This window comes from Kogia breviceps, chromosome 5, assembly GCF_026419965.1.
Source record: "Kogia breviceps isolate mKogBre1 chromosome 5, mKogBre1 haplotype 1, whole genome shotgun sequence".
In the NCBI taxonomy this organism is placed as follows: domain Eukaryota; kingdom Metazoa; phylum Chordata; class Mammalia; order Artiodactyla; family Physeteridae; genus Kogia; species Kogia breviceps.
The window spans coordinates 104,250,129-104,265,288 of NC_081314.1; the positions used below are offsets into that span (position 1 = coordinate 104,250,129).

A 15,160-nucleotide genomic window follows, 5' to 3' on the forward strand; every position below is an offset into this window, starting at 1 on the left:
CGTAAAATAGATAGCTAGTGGGAAGCAGCCGCATAGCACAGAGAGATCAGCTCGGTGCTTTGTGACCTCCTAGAGGGGTGGGATAGGGAAGGTGGGAGGGAGGGAGACGCAAGAGGGAAGAGATATGGGAACATATGTGATATGTATAACTGATTCACTCTGTTGTAAAGCAGAAACTAAAACACCATATAAAGCAATTATACCCCAGTAAAGATGTTAAACAAACAAACAAACAAAACTAGCCCATAGGTAAGAAGTTTCCCAGGCTCCGCCCCACCAATCCTACAAGCTCTAGAAGCTCTAGAGGACTAGAAGCGCGGACGAAGGGGCCTTCTATACATACAGGAGTCAGGGTTTGCAACGCTGTTTAGAAATATAAGTCGGGGCAGGAGTCTCTGGCCACGTTTCTCCCTGGTTAGCCCTCGGCGCGTCCAGCCCTACTTTGTCTTCTCCCTGTGATTGGGTGAACCGCAGACCAGAGGTTGTGCGTGACAAGAAGGCCTCTTTTATCTCTGCCTTCGCTTCCACTGCCCTCTCCTACCCAGCACCCCAGTTCTCTACCCGTGGGACCCGCCCTTCTGGGGACGGTGGATTCTTTTATCTCCCGGGCGCGCCCCTGCAGGCGGCATAGGGGCCGGGACTACAGCTCCCGGCATTCTACTCCGGGTAGCCGACCCGGTAGTAGCTCTTTTCCGACCAAGTTTCCCTCTCCCTGCGCCGTTGTCTGCTCGCCGCTCGGGACTCCAGGGGGCTCAGGGGCCTGTCTGCGGGAGGTGGGCACTGCCCAGGGTGACAGTGCGGGAGCATGGCCATGCACGTGGGCAGGCTGAGCGCGGGCCTCTGCTGGCTCGCGGCGCGGGGCGGCTGCGGGAAGCTGCGCTCTTGGTCCCTGCGCTGCGCGGCCGGACGCTTCTGCCGCCCCCCTAGCACCGCTTGGGCCGAGCAGAGCCGCGGGCTGGGGTACGGCCCTACTGCGGGAGGCGGCCCCCGGCTGAGGACCGGGTTGGCCGCGGGGCTGGCCGGGCTGGCCGGGCTGGCCGCCGCCACCTTCGGGCTCGTGGAGCGGGCGGAGATGGTGAGCAAGAGCTCGGGGGCGCCGAGTCCCTCGCCGGGGAGAACGGAGGAGGAGGACGACGAGCTGGCCCGCCGCTGCAGCTGCTTCATGGCCTCGCCTGTGACCGACCTGCACGAGCTGCGGAGGAGGCCGGGCGACATGAAGACCAAGATGGAGCTGCTGATCCTGGAGACCCAGGCCCAGGTGTGCCAGGCGCTGGCACAGGTGGACGGGGGCGCCAGCTTCTCTGTGGACCGGTGGGAGAGGAAGGAAGGTGAGGAGGTCGGCCCCTAGCGGGAGGTGGAGATGGGGAAGAGAGTTCGGGCTTTAGTTTGCCGGCAGAAAATGACTCAGAATAGGGGATGGGAGTAAGGAAAGGGGTACCTACACAGCGGCTGCTAGGTTAAAAGGGATACCTTTAAAACGATTGACACTGACAGGGTCATCAGCCCTCAGCTTGCAGGTGTGGACCCAGATCTGCTGTCACTCTAGTACTGGACATTTAAAAGATCTTTGTAATTTTATATGGCATTTTTCATACAAGTCTTAAGGTCAGTTTTAGCCAACAGGCTTGGATGTCCAAGGTTGTAACTGAGCATAGATTTTCTCCACATTTCCCCTGCTTCTCTGGGTGCGTTTACCCTTTCTTTTCCTTTGGAGATGGAAAAAGAAAGTCATCTCCTCTTTACTAAGTGTCAGCCAGTCTCCTTCAGCTGAGGGTGTTATTGCGTCGCATTGTGTCTTTTCCCCAGGTTGCGCAATAAATATTTGACCTGGCTTGTCAGTAATTCTGCCAAATGCACCCATCAGATTTCCTGCCAGGAAAATCTTTATTTCCACTGGTAAAATACTTAAGTATTAAAACCTAGTTCTTATAGCGTCCTACATTCATGACCATGTTATTGCCTGTACAGTGAAACCTTACATCTTGGTCATACACTTAAAGGATTTCTGATTCTTCTTACCTGCAGCAACTTCTCATCAGCTGATTTGGGGCTGTGATACTGCCACATTTATTTTAAATGAAGTTAAATCTGGTTTTCATAGGGTTTTCCATCTTGTAATTTTTAAAAAATTAATTATTTTTGGCTGTGTTGGGTCTTGGCTACTGCGCGCAGGTTTTCTCTAGTTGTGGTGAGCGGGAGCTACTCTTCGTTGCGGCGCGTGGGCTTCTCATTGGGGTGGCTTGTTGTGGAGCACAGGCTCTAGGCTCGTGGGCTTCGGTAGTTGTGGCGCGTGGGCTCAGTAGTTGTGGCTCACAGGCTCTAGAGCGCAGGCTCATTAGTTGTGGCTCCCGGGCTTAGTTGCTCCGCAGCATGTGGGATCTTCTAATCTTCTAATTTTTTTTGTTTTTTGGGTTTTTTTGTTTGTTTGTTTTGTTTTATTGCGGTACGCGGGCCTCTCCCGTTGCGGAGCACAGGCTCCGGACGCGCAGGCTCAGCGGCCATGGCTCATGGGCGTAGCCGCTCCTCAGCATATGTGGGATCTTCCCGGACCGGGGCACGAACCTGCGTCCTCTGCATCGGCAGGCGGACTCTCAACCACTGTGCCACCAGGGAAGCCCCATCTTCTAATTTTTAAAGTGAGGACTGTTGAATCAGGACACAACCTGGACTAGCTGTGTGACCTTCAGTAGTTACTTTTTGTGCCTCTGTTTCCTCATCTATGAAATGAAATTATAAATAACATATGAATGCATTATAAGGATAAAATAAGGGGTATATATATGAAGTGCTGCAAATATTGTTCGATTCTTAGAAAGCACTGAGACAAATTGTTTGGGCCACCTACTAGTTGTGTTTTTGGAGAAAGTATTTTGCCTTTCTGGGCCTCAGTTTTCTCATTTGAAATATACAGGGGTCATACTGGATCATCTTATGTCCCATCCAGCTCTAAAAATTCTTAGAAATAAAACAAGCCAAACATGAAGCTTCATGAAACAATTAACTCTTGTGGTACCTCTAGTATCTTCAAAAAACAAACCAGGTACTAGTAGTAAAGCTTATATACCTAAATGTTAATGTGTGTCTCACTCAGTTCAAGCTTCCTAATTCCTTAAGCATTTCAGTATCTGTTTTTTAATTACCTGTAAATAAAAGGCAAACAACACACTGAGAAGAAACAATTGAAACATTATGGAGCTCTTAAATTTGGCAATACTGGAACACTCTTTGAATGTACTTATTCCTGTTTTTAATCTTAGCTTTCTCTCATGTATCACAGACAACCGCTGCCATTCTGAACAGTCTTATTTGAAGGGAAACTATTCCAGTGATTCATTTTAGATGATGACAGAAGAGTATTCGGTTGGGTGGTGTGGGGAGATAAAATATTCACCCATGATCAGTAGCAAATGTCATAAAGCTAAGCTGGTTATCTAGTTTTATTGTACTTAAAAATTATAAATATGCTGATATTCTGGAAGATTTGGAAAACAGAGGAGGAAAATAACTCCTAATCCCACCACCTTCATGCAGCAGTTGTTTTTAACTTCGCATATACCCTTACAATTCTCTCCTCATTTTACATTTCTATAAACAGGAGGTGGTGGCATCAGCTGTGTACTTCAAGATGGGCGTGTTTTTGAAAAGGCCGGGGTGAACATTTCTGTTGTTCATGGAAATCTTTCTGAGGAAGCAGCAAAACAGATGAGAAGCAGAGGAAAAAAGCTGCAGGTGAAAGATGGTAAATCAGTCTCCTTTAATAGTCCCTGTAAACCTTTTCTCCCTGCAAGTTTTATTTATAAAGTACATATTGCTTCTGTAAAATTCCATCTGGGTGCATATGCTAGCTGAGCATGTTCACAATTACTTTTCTTTTTTAACATCTTTATTGGAATATAATTGCTTTACAATGGTGTGTTAGTTTCTGCTTTATAACAAAGTGAATCATCTATACATATACATATATCTCCATATCTCCTCCCTCTTGCCTCTCCCTCCCACCCTCCCTATCCCACCCCTCTAGGTGGTCACAAAGCACCAAGCTGATCCCCCTGGGCTATGCGGCTGCTTCCCACTAGCTATCAATTTTACATTTGGTAGCGTATATATGTCCATAGTTATGAAGAACCTAGGGGCAGGACAGGAATAAAGACACAGACGTAGAGAATGGACTTGAGGACACAGTTACTTTTTAAAAATTATATTTTAAGAGACAAATTGAAAAGCAGCCTTTGAAAATTGATTCAGAAACCATGTTGGAGTTAATTTGTGTCAAGCCAGGTGATCGAGTGCAACTCACTGCATGTTTTACTTTCCAGGTAAATTGCCGTTTTCTGCTATGGGCGTGAGCTCTGTTATCCACCCCAAGAATCCTCATGCTCCTACTATCCATTTCAACTACAGATACTTTGAAATAGAAGAAGCTGAAGGTAAGGGTTCTGGAGGTGTAGAAAGTATTATTGTGCAAAATGTGTATTTTAAAACACGTTAGGGGGCATAACATCTAAAATCCAGAAAAAATAAATACCATCTTAACTAGGTTTTTTGGGAAGCATGTGAAAGCTTATTCCTTGGCAGGTGCAATGGATTATTTATTAGATGTGAAAAGTGAAAGTGGTATTGGCTGGTCTCTGGCATCCCCATTTTCCTCCAACACACAAGGAATGATTTAATGAACCCAAACTTAAAGTGCACACGGGGTTTTTTGCAAATATAAATTTATTAAATCCAAAGGAAAACCTCATGTGCAATGTTAAGTTGCCACTGAGAACTTGCTTTTGGAAATTATTTTCCACATATGTAGCTTTGCCAGTCACTAGTGCCTTGTCAGTGGGTTTAAAATGGGGTGCAGTTGATCATGCTTCATTATGTAAATATAGTTCCAGTCTATGTTTGCCATTAGCTGGGCCAACTGTTACCCTGTCAGAGCACCTGTGCAGTGCACGCCACTCCTTTTGGCGTCTCTGCAGGTGATGGCATTTAAAGCAATGTATTTAACTTTTCCTTTTGAGTAGTGTGCTGCATCTCAAAAGTCCACATCAGAATCACATGTCTTGATTTGGTAGGTAACAAGCAGTGGTGGTTTGGTGGTGGATGTGACCTTACCCCAACATACTTGAACCAAGAGGATGCAGTGCATTTTCACAGGACTCTAAAGGAAGCTTGTGACCAGCATGGTCCAGATCTCTACCCCAAATTTAAAAAATGGTAGGTAAAGTTATTGAACTTGTCATGACCGCTAAGTATTTTCCATTTCTTCTATAGATCCTGAAGGCACTACTGTGTCACTAAGTATCTTTTTCAGCTTATGAAGGTTGAACTGTTTCCTTCCTCCCTCCCTTCCTTCCTTTCACCAGAAGTGACATACGAGTTTTAAGTGGTTTTAATACATTATTTTCTTAGGAATATTTGAATGTCTGTGATAAAAATTGGGTAGCGATATCATTTTTGATATCAGATGGTTTAGGATATAAACTTGAAGGTGATATATGCCTGAGAATCAGAGGCTTTTTACTCCTAAAGTGGGATATTAAATTCTCATCCCACACGAGGATTATCATCTCGTTGTTGCCATGGAAATGTGTTAGGGCATGGGAAGGGTTGGAGAACTATTAGGAGAGGTGCAAATGTACTGGAGATTTTGGACAAGGAGAAAGTGGGATTGGAAACTTTGTGAAAGGAACTCTAATCGTAAAGAAAAAAGTTGTGAGGAGACTCAGGATATTTAGTAGATGTGGAACAGAGTCTGTGCATAAGTTGTTTGGAATAATAAAGTACTCAACTCTACTTAGAGCTAATTGCCATTCTAGTAAAAGGAGGAACAGAAAGGGGTCTTGGGTTTTTTTTTTTTTTGCTTTGCTTTTAGTGCTAATATTTGTGGAATCTTGATGTTATTTATCTAAGAATATGGAGTTCAGCTTTAAAATCCTCAGAAAATATAAGACATTTAAATAACCTCTCTTTGATTTGACATTACCACTAAACACTGGACAGCTGTGGACACACAGATGTAGGATGAAGCGTTGTTTTTCTCTTACAAATCAGCTTCCTTTCAGGAGGAGGATTGGTAGGGTAGACATTCTCTCTCTTTCTTTTTCTTTGTTTCCTTTTATCGCTGTTACTGAAGAATTTTATCTGAGTAGTATTAATAAAATATCTAGGATGCGGGCTAGCTAAAAAGTTTTTAGTATACATATTTAGTAAATCTCTTCATTTCATAATATCATGAAAAGAGATTTGGGAAATAACATGATTTAGTTAAAGCTGGCTTTACAACCTTGCTCAGGATATACTTTAATTCTGTTAATAAAATGTACCTATGAAGAAAACCCAAGAAGTGCTAATCAAGGTGAATTATACCAGCACATCAGTTCTAGGGATTTGCATCTGCTGCCTTTTTTTTTTTTAAACTTTAAGCTATTAAGGCTTTTTTTTTTTTTTTTTTTGGCGGTACGAGGGCCTCTCACTATTGTGGCCTCTCCCGCTGCGGAGCACAGGCTCCAGACGTGCAGGCCCGGCGGCCATGGCTCACAGGCCCAGCTGCTCCACGGCATGTGGGATCCTCCCGGACCGGGGCACGAACCCGTGTCCCCTGCATCGGCAGGCGGACCTTCAACCACTGCGCCACCAGGGAAGACCACCTAAGGCTATTTTTAAGATAACCTTTTCAATAGCTTTTAGTTTTTGTTTGTACAGGTTTTCTATTTAGGAACCCTCATTATACAGAGATAATGAAAAGTATTTCCAGGATGTAAACTATACTGCAAATTTAGCAATTAGGAAAGACTTAGGAAATCTTCTCTAGTAGGCACAGGTGGGGAAAGACTCAAGAACAAATTGATAGTTTCATGTGCTGCTTCACAAGGGCAACCTTTAACGTTCTGAAGACTCTTATTCTCTGAACATCTGAGGACTCTTATTCTATGAACATTTCCTTCCACCAACCCTCCCCTGAGTTATGCATGCTATAGAGTCATCACATTTTATTGCCGAAAGAGACCTTAGAGATAATTTACTCTACCTTCCTTTGGTGAATAAGATCTGATTCAGACAGCTTAGGGGTTAGCACTCCATCAAGGACATGGTTTGTGTCATTGTTGGTAGAGGAGTCCTGCCTGCTGCAAAAGTAGCAGTGCTTCTGAGGGCAGCAGCATCCCTTGTTTTAAGAAATACAGTGCTTTAAAAAAAAAAGAAGGAAATACAGTATTAATAGTGGACTCTTTCTTTTCAGTAAAGGTCTTAGAGTGCCACATCTTCAGATAGACATGTATTAGCTTGCCTGTTGCTTCCTAGGTAAAAGTGTAAGCATTTTCTTCGTTGTTGATAACTACAGGAAATCTGTCTAAAACTCTAGGTTCATTTTCAGACATGGACAAAAAGTAAGGGCACTGTGCTGGCATTAGTCAGGGATGGTGCTCTAAGCTGAAATGCTCACACTGATTTTCACATCTGTCTGTTTTTTCCTCTTTGGTCCCTGATTTGGCCTTGCTGTATTTTCCAGGTGTGACGATTACTTTTTTATAGCCCATCGTGGGGAGCGGAGAGGCATCGGGGGTATCTTTTTTGATGACCTTGACTCTCCATCCAAGGAGGAGGTCTTTCGCTTTGTGCAGAGCTGTGCCCAGGCTGTCATTCCTTCTTATATCCCCCTTGTGAAAAAGCACTGTGATGACTCCTTCACCCCCCGGGAGAAGTTGTGGCAGCAGCTCCGGAGAGGACGGTGAGTGAGTGACAGAAGAATGAACCGTCTCATTGCATAACTCGGGGGGGGGGGGTAGGAGGTCGGGAAGCAGAGCAGCCATTATAAGAGTGGATGATATGTTGTCTTGGGCAGATACTTTGTCAGAGTTTTGTTAATACTCACTCTAATTTCTTTTCATAACTAGATAAATATGAAGTGAATTAAAAAACATTGTATAAACTAGTATTACAAAAAGAGCAAAGTTTGTTTAATTTGTGTATACATTAGAGTACCATATTAGGCCTATAGTAAGAACTTGTTTGTTGAATTTATTTCAGCTGATTTCTTATCGTTTCTTCTAGCAATACCTTCCAGGCTTACGCCAAGATAGGGGAATCATTTAATGTTTTTGCTGCTTTGTAAATTTGGAATCACACATTTTTTTTCATTTATCTAGGTTTTCATGGAAGTTGTTACGATGAAAATAATCACTTCAGAAATTATTTACACTTAATGATAATATGTATTAATTATGGAGACGTTAATATGTGCTGGCTAATATGTTAGGCAGTTTGCATCTAAATTTCTTCACAAACCTGTGAGATTGGTGTAATTATCATCATTTTACAGATGACAAAATTTAGTCTCAGCAAAGTAAGTCCCTTGCCCGAGTTTACACAGATAGTAAATAAAAGATCCCAGGTGTGGAACCAGGTGCCTTCAAAACTTGCAGACTTTCTTAGATGTGAATGAGGTCATCTTCAGCGGGGGTGTGATTGTGAATCAGCTCCAAATTATCCAGTCTTGCCTCTCACAGCGGTTTCTCGTTACCATCTTAATTGCATGTGTACTACTGGTCCATGGCTATAAAATGGATTTTCTCATTTATGTTAATTTTGTCTCAGGCATATGAAACTTTGGGTTCTTAAGGAGGTAAAGCTAAAAGGTCAACTTAGATAATGTTCAAAATCTCAAGGTAAATGTTTGTTGTTTATTCTTTCTTAGGACTACCTCTGCTTGCTTGCTCCCTGTTTATAAACTTGGGAAAATGAGAATTGATTAAGTGTTCTTGTTAGACAGTTCTTTAACAATGCATCTGTTTTGGGACTTTTTTTTTTTTTTTTTTTTTTTTTTGGTCCCATGGTTTCCCAGATACACTTTTACTATTCCTTCCCTTCACTTGAGTTTATTAGGTGCCTCCTATGGCTAGAGACCATGCTGGGAAAAGCTCACAGTTTAGTGGGGAAGACCATCCTAAGAGGATAATTTAAAACTCTGTGGAAACAACAAACTCCAATTAAAAAAACAAACAAGGGCTTCCCTGGTGGCGCAGTGGTTGAGAGTCCGCCTGCCGATGCAGGGGACGTGGGTTCGTGCCCCGGTCCGGGAAGATCCCACATGCCATGGAACGGCTGGGCCCATGAGCCATGGCCGCTGAGCCTGTGCGTCCGGAGCCTGTGCTCCGCAACGCGAGAGGCCACAACAGTGAGAAGCCCGCATACCGCAAAAAAAGAAAAAAAAAAAAAAAACAAGAAACTAAAAAAAGAAAAAAAAAACTCTGTGGAAAGTGCAGTGTTCTCGTTTTGGGTAAGATTTCTTACTCAAAGCTGACAGGTTTCGTGAATACTAATGAGGTGAAGCCTTTAAAACTTCTTGGACAAAGGAATGATGTTTTATGTTGTTTGTTTCGTTTTTTATTATTAATTGACAACATATTTTGAAAGTTCCATTTGTGTGTATCATTTCATGTCTGTGTTTTTTGAATTAGGCAGAAGTGTGGGGTATTAGGTTAATCTTCTGTGGTGTGGTGGATGACTGTACTTTCAAAGAGAGGCTCCTTTTACCACCCATATCTCTGGGCCTTAAAATGGCAGAAATCTCTAGGGCTTAAGTTAACCCCAGCTCTTTGCTGTGGTTATGAGCCCCATCTTCACTTTCTTACACGGCATTCGTAACCCATTATCTGTATTACTCTTCCCCACTTCCTCGCATCCCCTTCTGTATGACTTTCCCCAGCAGTGGTTAGGCTGCTTCTCTTTTGACTTTGCAGCCTCTTGCTTGGCTATCTCATTTAGTCTCTTGTCCTCAGTTACTACTATTCTCTCCCCAGACCTTGAACTTCCAGTCTGAGTCTTCTTTTTTGTTTTGCTTTATTTGGGGAAAGGGAAACAGGATACAGTGTAGGTATCAGTTAAATTGAAGGGAGTGGTTAAGGTTCATAGTTTGTAGGGAGTGGTTAAGTTTCATAGTTTGTAGATACCTCGGAGAAGATAAGTGTATGGAAGGGATCAGAAAGATAAGATCTAAGCAAAACCTGGTGAGAGTCAGGCTGATACACAGAAAGGAGCATTGTTCACTCAAAACAGAAAAGCAGTGCAGGGATCCTATAGAGGCTCATTTGGGAGCTCCTTACAAGGGTCTTTGAACAAGACATCTGTACAAACAAGAGAATTACAGCCATCCCTTAAATATCATGTTTCAGGAGGGTAACATCAGGGGTGAAAAAGGGAGCTGAGAGACTGGAGTTCTTTTCCATGGTCTTAGGAAGAAGTTAAAAAGATTCACTTAAATTATCTTTTGAAACAGAGATAAGAAGGTATTAAATAGTGATTAGTGCACAGAACTCAATCAGTGATAAATAAATGGTGAGGACGAGAAAGGGATCCATGAATGTAATTTATTTAAATTTTCTCAGAGCCTTTGGCAAGTTTCCACAGTGAAGGTTGCTTTCTAAAAATTGAAGGACTGTGGGAATCTAGAGAATATTTTTCTCTAGTTGTGATTAAATACAGTAACCAATGCATAAACGGTAATATTTGAGGGAAGTTTAGACCAGGAGAGTAGTTTCTGAGTGAGTTGAGAAATGCTATGAAGGGGGACTGTTGAAATTTTCAGATTTATGGATCATTGTCAATTCTTTTGGGTAGTAGAAATTATCTTTTGAAATTGGAGAGGAGAGACCCTTTTACAAAGGATCTCATGATGTTAAAGGCAATCACAGATTTGTAAGCTAGACAGAGTTTAGATCTAACTCTATGGCAGTTCATGGAAAACTAATATCCTGAACCAGGTTTTAGTTGATGCTAAGGACTGAGCACTGCAACTTAGTCACTACCTTCTATTATGACTTTGTCATTATTTTGCAGGAAGACTGCTTATTAATGCTGTTAACTATTTTAAGAAAAGGAAATATCTAGAATATATTAGTATTTATTAATAGATTTCTGTTTATCTTTTCTTGGCTTTTCAATTACAAAAGCTTTACACTGTCTTAGTTCGTGTGAATTATTAGCAGTGAAATGAAGTCTTTGACTGTGAAGCATCTCAGACTCTAGGTGAGGGCCAGAAAGAGCTGTTTTATCCTGGTAAAGGGTGCCATTTGCTTTTCTTAATTGTTTTTGTGCCTTCAAGTTCTAAGCTTTGTGTTCATTCTGTTTATTTATTGGAAAACATAACCTTATTGTTTTGTAACTGCTCTATGTTGGGGCTGAATCTATATCCTGTTGTTTGTTGGGTAGAATAGCCTTTTCTTTATGTCTTTCCAGATGGCGAAAACTCAACTGAGGAGACTGGTGTTTTCTCTGCCAGTTCCAGCTGATGGGGTGGGAGGTGGTGGGAAGATGCGCCCCCCCTTTAAGTATTTGTTATGGACTAATCTTTTTTTTTTTTTTTTTGCGGTACGCGGGCCTCTCACCACTGTGGCCTCTCCCGTTGCGGAGCACAGGCTCCGGACGCGCAGGCTCAGCGGCCATGGCTCATGGGCCCAGCCGCTCCGCGGCATGTGGGATCTTCCCGGACCGGGGCACGAACCCGTGTCCCCTGCATCAGCAGGTGGACTCTCAACCACTGCGCCACCAGGGAAGCCCTGGACTAATCTTAAGAAAGCATTTACTCAGCCAATCCTTAATCTTATTTGATATCTTGATGTCAGGTATGTAGAATTTAACCTGCTGTATGATCGGGGTACAAGGTTTGGCCTCTTCACTCCAGGATCGAAGATCGAAAGCATCTTGATGTCTTTACCTCTCACCGCCCGGTAAGAATAACTCATAAGAATAATAGTTATTCCATAACCCCACAATCCTCTAATCCCCACAAAACATGAACACTGACACCACAAATGTCTTTCCTAAAGACATCATTGGTTTTGACTATGCTGCCTGTATAAGAAAATCACAGGCAAATCACAGGCAAATCAAATTGTTTTTTTTAAGGGGTGGAGGGTAAATGATATAGCTTTATATGTGAGAGCAGGGAAAGGATAGAGGGAGTGAGAAGATAGGGTGGATGATGGTGTCTAGGGAGCTAGATTGACTGTTCCTACTTGGTAATTTTCTAGGAAAAGCTATGAGCAAAGCAGATTTATATGAACATAACCGCTCTTTAACTCTAATTTTATTGGAAATGATTGTACTTGTGGGGAAAGGTCTTATTCTCCACTATGAAATATTAAGCTTGTATGAAAGTATGCGGGATTATTTCAGATGCTTTATGTGCTGCCATGGTATGCTTCCATAAAGGTTAATTGAATCTCTGTGGGGAATTTTAAAATCTATTTATGTTGGTGCTATTAGGTTAATAAAGATCTACAGTTGACTTTTTTGGCTTTGAGGAAGTGAGAATGGTGTGTATCCAGACTGTAATAAAAAAGATCAGAAAAAATATGACGATCGCTTGTTTTAGAAGAGCTAGAATCTTCTTTTCTCCATGAGTTTAAATATCCAAATAAGAATGGACTGGCTGGCATTGAAAGTCTGCCTTGCGTCATCGTGCTGTGCAGATCTAGCCTTGTGAGATCAGTACCCTCTACCATTGTCACTACGTTCAGAATGGCATTGGCTCTGTCCTTGTTTAGCTGTTGTTCATGGGATCTCATGTCCTTGGCTAGATTCTCATGCACATCACTGTTAGGTGTTCTTGCCACCCCAGAGGCAAGATGTGATTAAAAAGTAGACATGAGATCTTAAGGCCTTGGGTAGTCTACCTGATCTCTGCTGGCCTCTAATTATAATGCACATTCCAAACTGCAGGTAAGGGCGGATTATAAATCAATCCCTTGCTCAACTGAATAACATTAATGCAACAGGTTATTTTTAGCTTCTTAAAGTCTGCACCAGGGGTCTGCAAACTTAAGGCTTCAGGACAAATCTAGGTCCACTTGTGTTTATGTACAGCCCTTAAGCTAAGAATGGAATTTATATTTTTAAAGGATTATTAAAAACAAACAAAAAAGGAATAGGCAAGAGACTGCAAAAGGTATGTGGCCCCAAGAGCCTAAGGTATTTATTATGTGGCCCTTTACAGGAAAAGTTTGCAGCCTCTAATCTAAACCAGTGTTTGCCAGATTTCCTACTACAGTTTGACCATTTTGACCATATTTGTATATTTATATATAATCTAAGGTATTATTTACTTAAATTTTATACTCTTATTTTTTACAGAGAGAAAATTAAAGGCAAACCCACATTTTTGTCATAAATAGAAAGTAACACATTAAAATAAATGCCAAAGTACTAAGCTAAAAAAAGTTTGCCCATGGATCACCTGAGGTTCTATACTTTATGAAACCCTGGTGTATAGTAAAAGTATGTTTTGGCTCTGGAATATTAATATTAGCTAGAGTATGCTCAGGAATTATTAAGAAACTATTTCTTTAGCAGCAGATATTTTTTAAAAGCCTAGTGGAGACAAAGAGGTATAAGTCTTTTTATTACTCTTAGAATTTTATTTTTCATTTATTTTAGATAAAGAGGTATGTATGTTGTTTATTTATTTTGTATTGTTATTATGTTTTTTGCTTCTGTTTTGAACCTGCATAGATGGGAGTACATGCATTCACCCTCAGAGAACTCCAAAGAAGCTGAAATTCTGGACGTTTTGCGCCATCCGAGGGACTGGGTGCATTGATGCAGGCAGAGCAGTCTTCTTGGGGTCTGGGGGACACATAATGGGCTCCCTGCTCCGCTGGCTGGCACCACCACTACTGTGTGGCACTTAATTCCCTGTGTCTCAGAACTCCAGTCTTCTCCGCCCTGGAGTCTGCCTCCTTTCCTGGTGAAATGTGTTTTAAGCACCACAAGCTTCCTCTGGATGCTGTCGGTGATGGGTGGTGAGGTGGCAGCTTGTCAGAGTCAACTGGTTGATGAAAAACTCATTTATACTTTTAGAATCATTTTATATGACTAGTTTACAAACAGTGACAATTTCCAAGAATTGATTTAGGGGATCTAAATATTATAATTTGTATCAGGAAACTTCTCACGTTATTTTTGTTTCATATATTTTTTAAAGGTTTAGTTTCAGCCACAAAAATCTGTTGTGAGACAAATTTTATTTTCATTAATTCAATGAGATTGAGACTGGTAATTTTAGAAAGCAACTGGAAATGAAAGTAAAAATTTTACTTTGTCATTACTGAAGTTTCTTTGATCACAATCTTTATATTTCTTTCTCTAGAGATCATAATATTGTAAAATATTCACTTTCGTAATGATAGGTATTTAGGAATACTTGAAATTTTCTTAATCTCTGCATGTGTTACAATTCAGTGATTACCTATAGTTAACTCTAAAGTGACGTCACTGTTATTTAAACAAGGGATACCTAAGTTGTAATTTTGATTTTTGTAGAACTATAATTTGTTGATGCGGAGATTCTTTGCACTTTTGAATGTGAAAGCTTATACCCTTGGATTCTGATACTTAAAAATTTCTATTCCAGACATTTCTGTATGGAGGTTTAGACTAAGAGCAATGCTGGGGATGTTATGAATTTAGGAAATGAGAAACATTTTCCTTCTCTAATTAAAGCAGACATAACCAGTGTAAGAAGCATGTAGGCATTTTATAAATATATTTCCTTGAATATGGACTAATTGAAATTGTCCTGTTTTTAAATTAGAGATTCTGCAACGTTTACCTTTGCTCTTAAGAGAAAATCACAACAGAGTTCTCAAGACTTCTTTGTTCATATAATAATGTGAATATTTTATTCATAATATATTGAAGTTTGTAAGGAATGTTAGCTTCCTACATATTATTAAGCATTATCTTGGAATATGTTGAATGTTTGATCATGTGTGACTCTGTAGAGCTGGAAAATGTATGAATTCTTCAACTCTTACAACAGGTGTGCTAATAAATTTTATTATGAAATATGACTAAGAAATGTTTGTATTTTTCATTTTTTCCAGGGTAATTGATATAGGGAAGATAAATATTTCTTAGTACTTAAACCATAGTTCCTCATTCCTAGGTATTTTACCCAAGAAAATTATAAGTTTTGCAGTTGAATTTTTATAGCAGCTTTATTCTCAATAGCCAAAATTTAGAAATAACACAACTGCCCATCAGCAGGTGAATGGATAAACAAGTTATAATATATCCATATGTTAAAATACTACTCAACAATGAAAAGGAACATCTTTTTTTTTTTTTTTTTTTTTTTTTTCTGGTATGCGGGCCTCTCACTGTTGTGGCCTCT

General features: G+C 41.1%; 1 protein-coding gene across 1 annotated transcript; it reads left to right on the forward strand.

The window, feature by feature from the left end:
- Nucleotides 1–654: 654 nt before the first annotated feature.
- On the forward strand, nt 655–14,845 carry CPOX (coproporphyrinogen oxidase). Its single transcript, XM_059064852.2, has 7 exons — nt 655–1,328; nt 3,596–3,739; nt 4,317–4,427; nt 5,064–5,205; nt 7,499–7,717; nt 11,610–11,714; nt 13,498–14,845. The coding sequence occupies exons 1-7, from the start codon at nt 806–808 to the stop codon at nt 13,583–13,585; spliced, it is 1,332 nt and encodes a 443-aa protein (XP_058920835.1). The 5' UTR covers nt 655–805; the 3' UTR covers nt 13,586–14,845.
- Nucleotides 14,846–15,160: the final 315 nt, after the last annotated feature.

Coding starts and splice junctions, on each gene's coding strand:
- CPOX (XM_059064852.2), top strand. CDS start 806: ATGGCCATGCACGTGGGCAGGCTGAGCGCGGGCCTCTGCTGGCTCGCG. Junction 1,329..3,595: donor CCGGTGGGAGAGGAAGGAAG/GTGAGGAGGTCG, acceptor TTCTATAAACAG/GAGGTGGTGGCATCAGCTGT. Junction 4,428..5,063: donor TGAAATAGAAGAAGCTGAAG/GTAAGGGTTCTG, acceptor TTGATTTGGTAG/GTAACAAGCAGTGGTGGTTT.